Below are 18,238 nucleotides of genomic sequence, written 5' to 3' on the forward strand. Positions count from 1 at the left end.
ATAGTTGAATGTTGATTGGCTCTTGTAGGCTCCACCTGCTTTTCCTAATAATAATCGTAGTCACCCAGTGACCAACTGTGTGAAGTTCGAGAACCCTACCATTAACAGTGTAAGAAAAGCTGCAGTTTACATTTCCCCATGTAAAAAGTTAGTTGTTTTTGGCTCCGCCCACTATTTCTAATGTTGACATACAGTCACTTAATGACCAAGTTTATGAGCTTTGGGGTTTTTGGCATCAATAAGTTGCATTTTACCATTGAAATTAAACAAATCTGATTGGCTGTTTTTGGCCCGCTCCCTTTAGAATTTAAACCCCAGTCTCCCAGTGACTGACTGTAGCAGATGTTAGGCCTCTGCCATTAAGAGTGCATGAATGGCAGCAATGTAAATATTCCCCTTGAAAATCAAAAGGTGAATTTTGATTGGCTGCTGTAGGCTCCACCCACTTTTCTGAATATTAGTCCCAGTCACCCAGTGGCCAACTGTGTCACGTTTGAGAACGTAACAGAATAACAATAACAGAATGGCTGAAATCAATCTAACAAATCTGATTGGCTGTTTGTGGCTCCACCCCTTTAGTGATTTTGGACCCCAGTCACCCAATGACTGACTGTATCAGGTTTGAGGCCTCTGCCACTAACAGTGTAAGAATGGTAGCAATGTGAATATTCCCCTTGAAAATCAATAGGTACATTTTCATTGGCTGTTGTAGGCTCCACCCACATTTCTGAATATTCATCCCAGTCACCCAGTGGCCAATTGTGTAAAGTTTGGGAACCCTGAAATGTAAAAAATGAAGTTGTTGGCACCGCCCACTTTTTCTAACCTTGACATACAGTCACTCAATTATCAAGTTTATCAGCTTTGGGGTCCTTGGTATCAATACTTTGTATATTCCCATTGAAAAATAAACAAATCTGGCTGTTTGTGGCTCCGCCCCCTTCCTGAATTTGGACCCTAGTCACCCAGTGACCAACTGTGCCAGGTTTGAGGCATCTGCTTTTACCAGTATAAGAGAATGGTAGCAGATGAAATATTCCCTTTGAAAATCAGAAGGTGATTTTTTATTGGCTGTTGTAGGCTCCACCCACCTTCCAAAATCTTAATATGTCACCCAATGACCAACTGTGCAAAGTTTGAGAACCCTGCCATTAACGGTGTAAGAATGGCTGCAGTTTATATTTTCCCAGTAAAAGTAGTTTTGGCTCCGCCCACTTTTTGTAACCTTGACACACAGTCACTCAATGACCAAGTTTGTGAGCTGTCAGGTTCCTGGCATCAAAAATGTGTGAATGGAAGCAGTTTATCCACCAAGGAAATCTGATTGGCTGTATGTGGCCCCGCCCCTTTAGTGAATTTGGACCCCAGTCACCCAATGACCGACTGTAGCAAGTTTGAAGCCTCTGCCATTAAAAGTGTAAGAATAGCAGCAGTTTAAATATTCCCCTTGAAAATCAATATGTGAATTTTGATTGGCTGTTATAGGCTCCACCCATTTTCTTGAATCTTAATCACATCCACCCAGTGACCAAGTGTGGCAAGTTTGAGAACCCTGCGATTAACAGTCTAAGAATGGCTGCAGTTTACATTTTCCCATTTAAAATGAACGGCTGAAATTTGATTGGCTGTTTTATGCTCCGCCCACTTTTCCTGGATTTGTAACCTCTGACACCAAGTGACCAACTGTGCCAAGTGTGGGGACTCTGGCTTGATTACTGTGAGAATGGCAGCCTTTTACATTTTTTCCATTGACTTGAATGGGTGGAATCTGATTAGCTGTTTGTAGCTCCGCCCAGGTTTGCAGGGGGGGCACAAGACCCCCAGAACATATCATCCCAGGTAGTAAGGGATCTGTGTACCAAGTTTCGTTCAAATCAGTCAAGCCGTTTTCGCGTGATCGACACACACACACACACACACACACACACACACACACGCACGCACGCACGCACGCACGCACGCACGCACGCACGCACACACACACGCACACACACACGTTGTGTTACATTTTGCTTGGATCATACTGGGGTCAGCTCAGCTGGGAATCTTACCTGCTGGCTGCTGCATATTATAAGCAACTAAAAGGGGATCTGGTAGCCTAAGTATGTATATGTATGTATGTATGTGTATGTATGTATATATATATTTACACATACACACACACACACACACACACACACACACACACACACACACACACACACTAAGTGGGGGTCTGCCTATATACATACACACTAAAGGGGTGATCTGCCTACACTAGTAGCCTATATACACTAAGGGGGGCCGGGGGGGGGGGGGGTGGATCTGCCTATAATAGGCAGGTCCCCCTTAGTGCATATAGGCTATTAGTCTTGTATTTGTAGGCAGATCCCCCCTTTAGTGTATATATTAGTGTATATATTATATATACACTATTTATTTAAGTATTTATAGCGCCAACATATTACACAGCGCTGTACAGAGTATATATTGTCTTGTCACTAACTGTCACTGTGTGTGTGTGTGCGTGCGTGCGAAAAGGATGAATGGGGGGGGGGCACCAAAATCTGATTACGCTCAGGGCGCTGTGAAACCTAAGGCCGGCCCTGATTGGGAGTCTTAACATACAGTATGTAAGTTCTCAGGATCCGCATGAATCTAAAATCTTTTTATTTTTGGCTCTTTAAAAGCATCATACAAGGCATAAAATGTATGTAATGTGTGTATCGCACCGCCATGACGCACAGCGTTTCAGAGTAGCTCTTTCCTCAGTGCTGTTCCACTTGAAATAGTAACATACAGTATGTGTCAATTTTTTTGTTGTTGCCTGTATCCCCATAAAGAGAACAGAAGGAAAAAGTGACTTCTTTCAGTAAGAACACTGACAGAAATAACCAGTCTTAATTATTTAGGGTGTGAGCCCACTGCTGCGTTTTCAAAAACGCATAGAAACGTATGCGTTTTTTCAAGCATTTTTGAAATGCATTTTCAGGCATTTTGATGAGTTCCCGGGCACTTTAACACGTTAAAATGCATCAACGCGTTTCAAAAACGCTTGAAGAACGCATGTGGTTTTATGTTTTTTTTTTTTTATAAACGCAGCAGTGGGCTCAGGCCCTTAAAGGGACTCCGAGCTCACAATAAAAAAGAAAGTTGAACTCACCTGGGGCTTTCTCCAGCCCAGTGCTGGTCGGGAGGTCCCACGACGGCGTCCTGGCTCCTCTCCAACACCCCGATCCGGAATGGCTGACAGGCCGCAGCCCGGGCGACACTCTCCCGAGTGTCGGGCTGCTCCTTCCGCGTATGACGCGGATGACGTCACACGCCGGCCGCCTCGCGTCATTACGGCGGCCGGCGTGAAAGTACTGCGCATGCGCGATTAAAGCGCGCATGCGCAGTACTTTCACGCCGGCCGGCGTGATGACGCGAGGCGGCCGGCGTGTGACGTCATACGCGGAAGGAGCAGCCCGACACTCTGGAGAGTGTCGCCCGGGCTGCGGCCTGTCAGCCATTCCGGATCGGGGTGTTGGAGAGGAGCCAGGACACCGCCGTGGGACCTCCCGACCAGCACTGGGCTGGAGAAAGCCCCAGGTGAGTTCAACTTTCTTTTTTATTGTGAGCTCGGAGTCCCTTTAACTGGTACACCCATCCAATTTTATTTGGCTAATTATACCACTTCCATGTAGTACGAGAGCTTACCTACACAATCTGTTCATAGCATTCATAATCTTGTTGCGTTCATGCTACATGAAAATCGTAAAATCGGCTGATCAAAATTGGATGTATGTACCAGGCTTTAGGGCATTTGACTGTTTTTTTATTGTTACCTTTGTCCTCATAAAGGAGATCCTCCTCCTTTCCCATTTCAATGGCACTGACAACAGAAAAAGAGGCAACGTCACTCCAGTAGGAACCTAAAAAAATAATAAATGTAGATGTAAAAAGCTATTGATTCCTCAAGCTATTTAATACTCATAAAATATGTTTGGCTTCAATTTTTAGTTGATTAGACTAAAGGTGGCCACACATGACACCATAAAATTATCAGATTTTACGGGAATTCAAATAAAATGATTGGTGTCCTGAAAAATCGAGAGCTTTTTTTTATTCGAGCGAAAATTTTTTTTTTATGAAATGGAATGGTGTAGGGTAGATTGTACATTTCCTTATATGTACTCCAACGCAATTTTCGTAGAGATTTCAATCATTTTTTTTCAAAATTGAGCACACGTGTGTGGTACATTGGTCAGATTTTTACAAGATGTTACAATCAATCACAAAAATCAATTGTAGTCCTTAAATTGAAAAGAAATAAAAAAACAATTGTATTGTGTGGCCACCTAAAAGTCCAAAAAGTGTTTTTGACTGTATAGGAGGAGTGAGAGGGGCTACTGTGACATCTTGAGATGTGATTAATTTAATTTCATCTTTAATTTCTCTACAATTAGTTATTAGGCCTGGATCCTATAACCTATTAGCTAGCGATTTGGGGAGCGATTTCCCTGCTCCTGTACAATTCATTAGGATGGAAACGCTCCCAAAATGCTGCATGTCCTGCCATTTGTTTAATCTCAATTGCTGTAGTGGAATCTGTCCCTTCCATTTACATTGGTAGAGCATTTAGGGAAATTGCTAGCGCTTTAAGGAGACACTGAAGCGGAAAAAAATTTATGATATTATGATTTGTATGTGTAGTACAGCTAAGAAATAAAACATTAAGATCAGATACATCAGTCTAATTGTTTCCAGTACAGGAAGAGTTGAGAAACTCTAGTTGTTATCTCTATGCAAACAAGCCATTAAGCTCTCCGACTAAGTTAGTCGTGGAGAGGGCTGTTATCTGACTTTTATTATCTCAACTGTAAGTGAACTGTTTACTTTTTCTCTGCTAGAGGAGAGGTCATTACTTCACAGACTGCTCTGAAAGACTCATTTTGAATGCTGAGTGTTGTGTAATCTGCACATATTATAGAATGATGCAATGTTAGAAAAACCACTATATACCTGAAAATAAAAGTATGAGAATATTTTCTTTGCTGCTAATCTTCTAGTAATTATTCATAGTACACAACCAATTCACTATATCTAATTTTTTTTTAGCTTCAGTGTCTCTTTAAAGCGCTCCCTAAAGGCTCAAAAAAACGCTCTAGTGGGTTCCAGGTCTTAGGGCTCGTTTACACTAGAGGTGCTTTGTGATTTTTTTTTTTTGAAGCGCTGGCGATTTCTTAAAATCGCCCTGAAAGCGCTTGTGCAATGATTCTCTATGAGAGAGTTCACATCTGAGCAGTTTGTTTCCAATCCGCTCAGAAAAGCGCTGCTTGTACCATTTTTGAGGCGATTTTGCCTCAATGGAAGGTATAAGAAAAACGCGAAATGCTCACAAAATTGCTTTGTGCAGCGATTCCGTTTTTAAGAATAAATACATTGTATTTATTATTTTCCCGGGTCAAAGAGTTCACTTCCACTCCAGGGAGTGAATTAAAAAAAAGCTTAGGAAAAGTGCTTAGAAAAACGCTTTTCACAAAAACGCAACGCCCACCCCAGCGCCGGGAATCGAAAAAAAAAGTGTGAGAGTGTGTACACTGTACACAAGCTAGATGAAACCGAGGTGGCTGATAAAGACCACCTCTGCCAAGAATCGGGTGCGTGTACAGCAGCTCCCATCCACTCTGGGCCGCTTGGCCAGTGATCTATCCAATGGATTGCTGAGGCTTAGAGCATTGCACTCCCCATTTGCTCTGCCATCCGGATGATGTCATTTTGCGCTGCTCTACACCCCCTGCACATAGGAACAGAACACGCCGCTTGCCTGCAGGCTAGGAACATGACAGCCTTGGGGTGACATGCCTTGAACGTGTGTACGAGGCTATACTACCAGATTCTGAATAAACCATCGCAAAATTAGCACATAACAGTGGTTCTCGTAGATAAAGAAAAAAAACAAACAGGAACATCAAATTCGAGCCTCAGGGCAAGGAGGTGACTTAACTTTACTATGTGACAAACACATAGAATATGTGACAAACACATAGAAGGCTATTTTGCATTGGCCTTGTGGGTGAAAAAATGTTCAACATAAAGCCTGATACACACATGTAATTGTGTTTGGCCAATCACTGACCAATTTTACCATCTCCATGTAGTATGAGGGGCAACAGATTTTGAATACTATGTAGGTATGAACAGCGCTGAGAGTAGTAGTTGGATAATATAAGCTTTAATGGATTGTTATGGTCTGTATATATTCAGGATAGATTTCAAAGCACAAGGTCAAATGTTAAAAATACAAAATTTGAAATCTGTAAAAAGTCTCACAGCATATAGCTAGAGTGCATATATTGCATACACGTACCCTGTATGTGTTTAGGATTAATATTCAATCAAAAAAATCCCTATTCAAAGGTACAAAAAATATATAAAATCGCATAGCATGTAATTCAAATCCATATATTGCATACAGTTGTGTTATAAATGGAGTTTAGATAGGTATGAACAACTCTGAGAGTAGTAGTTGGATAATATAAGCTTTAATAGATTGTTATGGCTTGTGTATATTCAGAATAGATTTCAAGGCACAAGGTCAAATGCTAAAAATACAGAATTTAAAATCTATAAAAAGTTGCACCGCATATAGCTAGAGTGCGTATAATGCATACACATACCCTGCGTATGTTTAGGATTAATATTCAATCAAAAAAAGATCACTATTCAAAAGTTCAAAATATTTAAAATCGCATAGTACGTAATTCAAATGCATATATTGCATACAGCTAACTGGGTTGTTATAAAAGTTGTAAAAGTTCACACCGCATTGGGAGTATTCACCATAAATTCTGTGACAAAGAATGCAATATTCAGTCTACATTCAACAATCAACCCCCATTCACTCCTGAGCCACCCGATGCTGTTTATGCACAAAAATGTGCTAAGAAAAAAAAAAAAAAAAAAATTGGTCAGATAATTCTAGGACCAAAATGTCCGAAAGCAGGGGGGGGAGGGGGGGGGAATGATAAATGATGGATGTTCTAGCAGTAGAGACTGAGCTTAGAGTACTTCTCGTGGTTGCGCTTCAATTGCGCTTGCGGAATTCCGCCGGATGTAGATAATGGTGGATCACAAACTTGATGAACGGATCTTTTCCCCGATCAGCGGGGGTACTCACGCTCCTGCAGCTATCCAGGTGTACAGCGGTTGGTGTCGTCCTGTGCGGGGCTCCGAATGTCCTTGTCCGCAATCCAGGTGCGTATCTTCCGCTGGTTGCAGCGCTCCAGTTCCAGTGTAAGTGCTCCCTGACAGCGTGAGAGCTGTGCAGTGTGACAAGAGTCCTTCCGGATCTGCCTAGACGCCAGTGGTATGCTTCCGGGTATGGATGGTGACGTCACCCTTCTAGCGTGTTCGCAAGCGTTGGGTCTTCTGGTCTGCAGTACCTGATGGCCCTGCTCACACGCTATATCCCTCCAGCTGACGCGTTTCTGCGGTCCCGGCCGCCTTTATCAAAGCTTAATGGAAGTATGTACTTCAGGTACTGCAGACCAGAAGACCCAACGCTTGCGAACACGCTAGAAGGGTGACGTCACCATCCATACCCGGAAGCATACCACCGGCGTCTAGGCAGATCCGGAAGGACTCTTGTCACACTGCACAGCTCTCACGCTGTCAGGGAGCACTTACACTGGAACTGGAGCGCTGCAACCAGCGGAAGATACGCACCTGGATTGCGGACAAGGACATTCGGAGCCCCACACAGGACGACACCAACCGCTGTACACCTGGATAGCTGCAGGAGCGTGAGTACCCCCGCTGATCGGGGAAAAGATCCGTTCATCAAGTTTGTGATCCACCATTATCTACATCCGGCGGAATTCCGCAAGCGCAATTGAAGCGCAACCACGAGAAGTACTCTAAGCTCAGTCTCTACTGCTAGAACATCCATCATTTATCATTCCCCCCCCTCCCCCCCTGCTTTCGGACATTTTGGTCCTAGAATTATCTGACCAATTTTTTTTTTTTTTCTTAGCACATTTTTGTGCATAAACAGCATCGGGTGGCTCAGGAGTGAATGGGGGTTGATTGTTGAATGTAGACTGAATATTGCATTCTTTGTCACAGAATTTATGGTGAATACTCCCAATGCGGTGTGAACTTTTACAACTTTTATAACAACCCAGTTAGCTGTATGCAATATATGCATTTGAATTACGTACTATGCGATTTTAAATATTTTGAACTTTTGAATAGTGATCTTTTTTTGATTGAATATTAATCCTAAACATACGCAGGGTATGTGTATGCATTATACGCACTCTAGCTATATGCGGTGCAACTTTTTATAGATTTTAAATTCTGTATTTTTAGCATTTGACCTTGTGCCTTGAAATCTATTCTGAATATACACAAGCCATAACAATCTATTAAAGCTTATATTATCCAACTACTACTCTCAGAGTTGTTCATACCTATCTAGACTCCATTTATAACACAACTGTATGCAATATATGGATTTGAATTACATGCTATGCGATTTTATATATTTTTTGTACCTTTGAATAGGGATTTTTTTGATTGAATATTAATCCTAAACACATACAGGGTACGTGTATGCAATATATGCACTCTAGCTATATGCTGTGAGACTTTTTACAGATTTCAAACTTTGTATTTTTAACATTTGACCTTGTGCTTTGAAATCTATCCTGAATATATACAGACCATAACAATCCATTAAAGCTTATATTATCCAACTACTACTCTCAGCGCTGTTCATACCTACATAGACTCCATTTATAACACAACCAGAGGTGGTTGGGAACCCCTGGCCAGTGAACAGCAGCGGGTGAAAAGAACCACACTATCCCCATCTGTACTCCCATATCACCTAAGCGCCTCTCCACCTTTTTAAAAATTTTGAATACTAAGAACAGATTGCGTAGGTAAGCTCTCATACTGCAGAAAGAGGTAAAATCAAAATTGAATGTGTGTACCAGGCTTCAGGGCTCTTTCCCACTAAGACATTGCATTAGATGCGACGTTAAGGTCGCATAACATGCTCCTAACGCAACGCATGTGAGCTTTGAAGTTGGACATTTTATAGACCCGCGTTATGCGTCTCTTGATGCGTCCGTGATGCATACTTTTTGACGCATACTATCGGACGAAAACGGCGCATGCGGCAAAAGACTGTGAAGACCGCGTGATCGGAACATTCCGCATCACGTGGTACCGCCAGCCAATCGTAGCACAAAGCGGCCGCTCCATGAAGTAAACACGTGACGTCACACAGTGCAGTGAATATTAATTAGCCATGTGGCTAGGCACAATAGCAGACTTTCCCCTCCGCCTCCAACATTACTGAGCATGTGCAAACAGTCTAACGCGGCTAAAACCGCGTATAACGCACAGCATGCTGCACTTTCATTGAACGTGCAGCGTTGCACTGTAACGCAACGTGGGCACTGTGAACAGCCCATTGGTTTTTCATTGCTGTGAGTTGGGCTTCGTTACAGGCTGCTCTAACGTGCGCCTGTAACGTCCCACTGTGAGAGCAGCAGATTTACTTACCTGGGGCTTCCTGCAGCCCCTAGAAACCTATGGGCTCGATTCACAATCACACATGCGGTAAGAGATTTTTTACCGCTATATTACCGGCAGGGATCATTTTCTGCATTTTTCCACATTCACTAAAAATGAGGTAAGAGATTTTTTACCGCTATATTACCGGCAGGGATCATTTTCTGCATTTTTCCACATTCACTAAAAATGTTTCACGTTTTCCGCGTAAAAAAACTGGGGAAACATGCATAATTATGTTGTAATCATGCAGAAACCATGCATAAAAAAGTGGCATAAAAAAAAAAAATTGTGGAAAAAAAAAAAATTAAAGTTCAGCAAACACAGCGCTCAAGGCTGAAGACTCCATTTAAGTCAATGGGAAGCGAAATGTATCACCAAGTACTTGTAGGTAATATAAAATAGGTAGTTAAGTCAGAAATAATGCGCCCCTTTTTCTTTGTGAATTTATTTTTAAAGGAATTACCGACTTTTGCAAACTTTTACCACACTTTTTACGCATGCGGGTGAACAATAAGTGCAATTTTACGCATGCGGTAAATAACCATTCGTAAAAGTTTTGTGAATGCCAAGATGGTGTTATTTCGGTCGGGAATTTACTGCAAGTGCATTTCCACATGTGGAGAATGATTGTGAATAGTGCCCGATGTGTCCCTTGCCGCAGCTCCAGTCTCAGCCATTCTCCTGGGGTCCCATCCATAGCAGTCGGGTCTGCCACCTCTGCTCATGTATACAGATGCACTGGTCGTGCATGCCCAAAGCCGCTACTAGGAGATCCCAGGAGACTGGCTGAGAGGTGAGCTGCTGCAGTGAGGGACACATAGACTTCTAGGGGCTGGAGGAAGCCTCAGGTAAGTAAATCTGCAATTATTAGATTCACTTCACGTATCCTTTAAGGCTACTTACACACTAAAGGTGGGTACACACGTCAGATAAAAGTCTTTGGAAAATGAAAGATCACAGACCAATTTTACCCCCTTTCATGTAGTATGAGAGCCATACTCTACACAGTCTATTCTATGGAGCTGAACTCCCCATCAGATAAAACTCTTTGCAAGATGCTGCACACAAAGACCGCTGTACACATGCAACAGATCAGTATCTGCAAAAGATCAGTTCCTGCAAAAGATCCATTCCTGCGAAACGCATTCATAGTCTATGATATCTGCAGACCTCATACACACCTTGTTTAACGGACAATTATCTGTAGATCAGATCCACCAGGTTGGATCTTCAGATCGGCAGATAATTGGCTGATCTGCAGATGAATGTCCATTAAACAAGGTGTGTATGGGATCTGCAGATTTCATAGACTATTAATGCATTTTGCAGGAATGGATCTTTTGCAGGAACAGATCTTTTGCAGATACTGATCTTTTGTGTCTGTACAGCATCTTTGTGTGCAGCATCTTGCAAAGATTTTTATCTGATGGGGAGTTCAGCTCCATAGAATAGACTGTGTAGAGTATGGCTCTCATACTACATGAAAGGGGGTAAAATTGGTCTGTGATCTTTCATTTTCCAAAGACTTTTATCTGACGTGTGTACGCACCTTAAGACGTTGCGTTTTAGGGGACGTTATGGTCGCATAACGTGCCCCTAACACAACGCTTGGTGCTCTTGGATGTGGACGTCAGAGTGAGCCGCGTTGTGCAGCTCACTCTGGCGTCCGTGATGCATACTTTTGGACGCATGCGGTATCACGTGGTCCAGCCGGCCAATCACCGCACAGAGCGGCGCTCCAGGAAGTAAACACTGCACGTCACACCGTGCAGTGAATATTAATTAGCCACTTGCCTGGCCGAGGAGGAGGAGGGAAGACCTCCTCCTCCAACACTACTGAGCATGTGCGCACAGTCTAACGCGGCTTAGCCGCACATAACGAACAGCATGCAGCATTCTCAACGGACGTGCTGCGTTACAATGTAACGCAACGTGGGCACTGTGAGCAGCCCATTGAATTTTCATTACTGTGCGGTGGGCTGCGTTACAGGCTGCACTAACGTGCGCCTGTAACGTCTTGATGTGAAATCAGCCTAAGGGCTTGTTCACACTAAGGGCCCGTTTCCACTATCGCAAATCTGCATGCGTTTTCTGCATGCAGATTCGCACAACCAAGACAACTTAATTAGCCTGTTTCCACTTGTCAGGAAAACAGAGATCGTTTTTTTTCTGTGCAGGAAAAATCTGCACATCAGAGCCATCAGAATTCGCAAGGCGGTGTGCGATTCGCATACAATGTATTTAATAGGAAATTTGCATGCGTTTTTGCTATTTGGATTTTTCATGCGAATTTGCGTATGTTTTCGCCTAAAATCAATGTAAAAGCACACAGGCACTGATATGGTTTAATTTGCATACTTAAAAAAAAGATAGAAAACGTACGCAAATTCGCGGTAAAATTTACATCCACATGCGAATTTGTTTTCGCGTTTTCCACAACGAATTCGCACCGCACAAGTGGAAACGGGCCTTAAGGGCAGTTTTGGCTTTTTTTAAGCGTCTAAAAGCGCTTGTGCAATGATTCCCTATGAGAGAGTTCACAGGTGAGCGGTTCGATTATGATCTGCTCACCAACGCGGTGCCTGTACCATTTTTGGGGAGATTTGCCTCAATGGAAGGTATAGGGAAATCGCAAAATGCTTGAAAGCGCTTTGTATAGTGATTTCCCCAGCGCTTTTAAGAATAAATACATTGCTTTTATTTTTTTCCGGGGCCATACAAATCGCTCTGCAAAAGCGCTTAGAAAAGCGCCTTACAAAAAAATTGCAATGCGCAGGTAAGCGCCAGGCGACGCTAAAAATAATCACGCACAAAATCGCAAAATGCTGGCGTCAGTGATTGCGATTTTAGATGTGAACGAGGCCTAACTGAGCAGCCAGCAGCAATGCTTACATCTGAAAATTGCGCCTACGAATAATGGCGCACGGTGTTGCCGCTAATCCGTTAGCCACTTATCGCTATTTAACGTTAAAGCCTTATTGTTATTTAGCGCTAAAGCCTTATCGTTATTTAGCGTTAATATCGCGTGCCTGCTGTGAATCATTACCTGGTCTCTGTGTGGTTTCAGTTGTAACTACTATTCTATGGAGCAACTTATTCATTGCCCAACAGAAGTGAAAGAATAATTGAGGCAATGCTGTGTGAGTCATGTGACAGGGATTGCCTGCTTCCTGATTATAACTGTTGTCACTCAGATTAGGCTGAGCAGAAGGAGGAAAAGGAAGTGTTCAGGGGAAAAGCTGCTTGTTATGTCCTCTCACTCAGTTCCAGCAGCCATGGCAGAGAGTGATGGTATCAGGTGAGTGACAAGATATTCAGGACTTTCTGGGTCTCCTGGTTTGGGCCTGCTGCGTAATAGTTTTATCACCTATGAAAACTACAACTCCCAGCATGTGAGGTTGTGAGAACACAGTGCACTACATAAGTAGAGATACGTTTTGAATTTTACATTTCTATGTTTGTTTCTTATGATCTACCAGAGCTGGAATTGGGCTCTTTGCACAGGGTTAATCCCATGCAGGAGTGAATAATTCATCAAGCAAGCTGTCAAGTAATAATTACTTATAAGAAACTGTGCAAAGTTTTGGTTCAGCCCCCAATGATTCCAGGACCTGTAGAACAAAACTTTCACTGTCAGCATTTTGAGAACCGATTTCTGATCATTTCTGGATTGCAAAAGCTAGGTCCTGCAGAGCTACTGGAAACGGTTAATTAGTGCGATTTTGCCCTATTGCAAGTGCATTGTAATTGGTGAAAGTATAAGAGCGGTGCAAAATCGTATAGCAATTGCAGAGCTACACAAATGAGTGTAAAAAAATAAATGCTGGGTAGCATGCATCGTGATTGTACACCTAACAGCTGAAGTTTATCAGTCTTGCCTAAAGCTTTGTACACATTCTAGTTTAGCGGCTGCTAAACATTGGGTGTACAGTGGAATCACCCCAGCTTTGCCCAATGTGTCAGCGAGAAATCCGGCCTGCCGCATCATCTCGAATGGTGCTCAACTCTATTGTTCTCCTTCCTTACCCCTATGTTGTGTGCGGCTTGTCTTCCCTCCCCCTCCATAGTAACAGAAGGTGTTGCTAGCCTGGAGGCTAGCAATTTCTGTACAGCATCAGCCCTGAACATTTTGCCTTAGGGATCAATTGCTGATCCCTGCTGGGTGACGGTGATTGTACGTGTGTACACTGGGGAGTTGCTTTGTGTCGCATTTCTAACGCCATGCAACGATATTGTAATTGCACATTCACATTGGTGCAACAGATTCACATAACACAATGCATGCAGGTGGTACTGCTTAATGTGCACGTTAACAGTTGCAGTGAAGTACACTTTGTATGTACTGTATGGTTCTCTTCCATGCATGCTCATTGACAGGGGCATTTCTAGGTTCCTGGGAGATCCAGGGCACCAAGAGTGAATGAGTGTGCGGTATGCATAGCGGTGAAAAATGGGTGTGGTCATGCTGCATAAAGTGGGTGTTGTCGTAGGTGGGGGCCAAATGTATGTGAACATAGCAGTGGCATAACTTAAATATATTCAACTAGCTGACCTGCAGGGTAGCGGGCAGGAAGGGGGTATTGGGCACAGAGGGGAGGGCCCCCCCCGTCACCTGGGTCCCCCATCTGTGCTCCCCCTGTAGCTTAAGTTCAGCAGCAGCTGCCGCTATTAGTAAGAGGCAGCGGGCGGGGATGACTCACCTCTTGTGCGTTCCACTATCGTCACTTCCTGCAATGCCGCCCACTGTATTGTAAGCTGTAACGCGGAAGAGGTGAGTCATCCTCGCCCGCTGCCTCTTACTAATAGCGGCGGCTGCTGCTGAACTTAAGCTAGAGAGGGAGCGCAGATGGGGGACCCGCCTTCCTGCCCGCTACCCCCTTCAGCTTGGTGGCAAGTATAGGACCGGGGGCAGGGCGCTACTTCTTGCTTGAAGGTTGAGGCACGTAGTGTATCTATCTATCTATCATTTTGCCCCTCACCTGGCTTCTGTCTTGTTTTTGGCTGGCTGGCCTGTGCGCTGTACTCGGCTGGCGGTTATGCTGGTCTGCCTGGCTGGTGGTGATACTGGTCTGGCCTGACTGACGGTGATGCTGTGCCAGCTTGGCTGGCGGTGATGTTAAGCCGGCCTGGCTGGGCAATTTGCACTGGGCATGTGCAGCTCTTTAGCTCACACATTCCCAGTTCACAGGATCATTTGTGTGCAGGGGCGTAATAATAGACCCAGCAAGGGATGCAGCCGCAGGAGGGCCCAGAAGCTGCAGGGGGCCCCATGCGGGGGAAACGTTTATTTTCCCTGTCCTGAGAAACTGACCATTAACCTCCCTGGCGGTTTAATTATTTTGCCAGGGAGGCTGCGGGAGGGTTTTTTTTGAATAAAAAAAAAAATATTTCATGCAGCCAACTGAAAGTTGGCTGCATGAAAGCCCACTAGAGGGCGCTCCGGAAGCGTACTTTCGATCGCCTCCGGCAATCGAAAGTAACAAGATAGGCCGCAATGAGCGGCCTATCTTGTTTCGCTTTCCTCGTCGCCATGGCGACGAGCGGAGTGACGTCATGGACGTCAGTCGACGTCCTGACGTCAGAGCCGCCCGATCCAGCCCCTAGCGCCGGCCGGAACTGTTTGTTCCGGCTGCACTGGGCTCGGGCGGCTGGGGGGACCCTCTTTCGCCGCTGCACGCGGCGCATCGCCGCGGAGCGGCGGCGATCGGGCAGCACACGCGGCTGGCAAAGTGCCGGCTGCGTGTGCTGCTTTTTACGGAATTGAAATCGGCCCAGCAGGGCCTGAGCGGCGACCTCCGGCGGCATACCCCGAGCTCAGCTCGGGATTACCGCCAAGGAGGTTAAGGGCACAGAGATAAAGCTTTCTGCTCTCTGCACAATTGTTCTAATGACTGCATCTGCTCAGCCACTGGTAAAGAATCATACAAATATTTGTAGACAATCCCTATTCAGTGTGCAGCAGGTTCTTGTCTTCCCCTCCCCATGTGCTGTGTACTGTAGTTATGCTGGAGAAGTCTGCAGAGGCAGTTCTGCTCCATCAGAGATGGACAGAGGCCTAGTGCACACCGGAGCGTTTTCGCTGCGGTTTGCGATCTGCTTGCAGGTGCGGATCCGCTAGGGTAATGTATTTCAATGGGCTGGTGCACACCAGAGCGGGAGGCGTTTTGCAGAAACGCATACTCCCGGGCTGCTGCAGATTTTGGATTGCGGATGCGTTTCTGCCTCAATGTTAAGTATAGGAAAACCGCAAACCGCTCTGAAAAACGGCAGTTCAGAGCGGTTTTCCAGGCGTTTTTGTTACAGTAGCTGTTAGTAACAGCTTTACTGTAACAATACATGAAATCTACTACACCAAAACCGCTACACAAAACCGCAAAACGCTAGGTGAAACGCTGCAGAAAAATAAGAAAAAGCGTTTCAAAATCTGCTAGCATTTTGCGGATCTGCTAGCGGTTTTTGGTGTGCACTAGGCCAGAGTGAGTGTAATAAGCGGAGGCTGGGAGCACACTCATTTGTCGATTTATCTGTGTGCGTTTTCTGCACACCACATGTGTCTGTATGTGTGAAAACATGCGTATAATAGAAGCTTTTATAGTTTTATAACAGAAGCTAATATAATTGATAGATAAAATGCATGCAGTGCTTCACTGCTGTCTATTTTTATCTGCATGGTGAGAACGCATTCAAGTGTGCAGTGGCCAATTGAAAAACATTGGTTCTCTATCCTGTGCAGAAAGCAAGGGAAGGGAGCCCGATCCAAAGTTTTGCAGGGGGCCCAGTAATTTCTAGTTGTGCCCCTGCTTGCCTGGACCTGGGTGATCCAGTCTCACGCCAGAGGCACACTAGAAATTGCAAAGCGCTAACGCAGTAGCTGGCGCTTTGTGTCAGTGTTTTGTTGGCTAGTGTGTCCGAGGCCTGAGTCTGCAAATAAGCCTATGATTGGGAATTAACAAAGACTGCTGCTGTTTCCTTTTTTATGTGGTGCCATTTTTAGTAAATTAAACTTCACTTCTAAAGAGGAAAGGGGACGAAGGGGTAAGGAAGGACTCACACACTTTTTAAAATTTGCATGCATTTTCATACCATGCAAAATGTCATATTTCCAGACAACTAATGTAATACTTTATAAGTGCAGGCAAAGATTCCTGCAGTACATTTATTGCATTTTTATAAAAATAAGATTGCCTTAGAAAACAGTAATAATTTGTGCTTCATAGCAAAGCTGCTGCATGCTAAAGATAAGAAATCACCGAATGCAAACATAAAATGTTTAGACCTACAGTACAATTAGTCCAAGGCTTTGGAGCTGGAATGACTAATGTTGAATATCTCGAGGTACCCTAGGACCTAGGTTCTCAACGTGTGGTACGCGTACCCCAGGGGGTACTTCTAATGGTTCCAAGGGGTACTCTGGCTTGAGTTACTTAACCAAGAATAACAATTTTAAGGTTTTAGAAAGTGATAAAGCTTATTTAAACAACACCAAATGAGTGTTTTAGCTGATTAAAAGCAATAGTAAATGCTTAGAAATTGTTTAGAACCAATTATCATGTACTAGGAATAAATATATATTTGTCAAGGGGTACTTGTGATAATGTTTACTATGCTAGGGGGTACTTGGTGAGTACAGGGTTTAAAAAGGTGTACATACCAATAAAATGTTGAGAAACACTGCCCTAGGACACTGAAAGTATGAGATTAGTAGGAGTGGATGGATAAAGACGCCACCTTTGACACAGGAGACCAGGGTTCGAATCCTGGCTGCAGTCAGTTACCTATTCGGCAATGAGTTCTTGGGAAAGACACCCTCAGGCTCCAGGGTGGCCTACTTAGCGTGCCTTTAGGCTGCTTATACACTAAGACGTTACAGGCGCACGTTAGTGCAGCCTGTAACGCTCGCCCAACGCACAGCAATGTAACACAAGTGGGCTGTTCACACAGCGTACGTTGCGTTACATGTAACGCTGCACGTTCTTTCGAAAGTGCAGCATGCTACGGCGTTACAGCGGCTTAAGCCGCGTTAGACTGTTTGCACATGCTCAGTCTTGTTGGGGAGGAGCAGAGAGCGGCCAGGCACATGGCTAACATTCACTGCACGTTGTGACGTGCAGTGTTTACTTCCTGGTGCGGCCGCTCTGTGCGGCGATTGGCCGGCGGGACCACGTGATGCCGCATACGTCCAAGAGTACGCATCACGGACGCCAGAGTGAGCTGCACAACGCGGCTCACTCTGACGTCCACATCGAAGAGCACCAGGCCTTGCGTTAGGTGCACGTTATGCGACCTTAAAGGGATACTGTAGGGGGGTCGGGGGAAAATGAGCTGAACTTACCCGGGGCTTCTAATGGTCCCCCGCAGACATCCTGTGCCTGCGCAGCCGCTCACCGATGCTCTGGCCCCGCCTCCGGTTCACTTCTGTAATTTCTGACTTTAAAGTCAGAAAACCAATGCGCCTGCGTTGCCGTGTCCTCGATCCCACTGATGTCATCAAGAGCGCACAGCGCAGGTCCAGTATGGTCTGTGTCTGCGCAGTACACTCCTGGTGACATCAGCAGGATCGAGGACACGGCAACGCAGGCACAGTGGTTTTCAGACTTTAAAGTCAGAAATTACAGAAGTGAACTGGAGGCGGGGCCGGAGCATAGGTGACTGGCTGCGGGGGACCATTAGAAGCCCCGGGTAAGTTCAG

General features: G+C 44.7%; 1 protein-coding gene across 5 annotated transcripts in view; it reads left to right on the top strand.

The window, feature by feature from the left end:
* Positions 1 to 18,238, top strand: part of LOC137532517 (protein SSUH2 homolog) — a 72,258-nt gene that overhangs the window by 20,909 nt on the left and 33,111 nt on the right. For 3 of the 5 annotated variants that reach the window (XM_068253107.1, XM_068253103.1, XM_068253104.1), the window contains exon 1: positions 12,740 to 12,847. The exons of the other annotated variants lie outside the window; for them this stretch is intronic. In XM_068253107.1, the coding sequence (XP_068109208.1) occupies positions 12,798 to 12,847 (50 nt within the window). In that variant the 5' untranslated portion in view covers positions 12,740 to 12,797. Of the gene's footprint in view, positions 1 to 12,739; positions 12,848 to 18,238 lie in introns of those variants that run through there. 5 annotated transcript variants of the gene reach the window in all.

This window comes from Hyperolius riggenbachi, chromosome 9 (genome assembly GCF_040937935.1).
Source record: "Hyperolius riggenbachi isolate aHypRig1 chromosome 9, aHypRig1.pri, whole genome shotgun sequence".
Taxonomy (NCBI): domain Eukaryota; kingdom Metazoa; phylum Chordata; class Amphibia; order Anura; family Hyperoliidae; genus Hyperolius; species Hyperolius riggenbachi.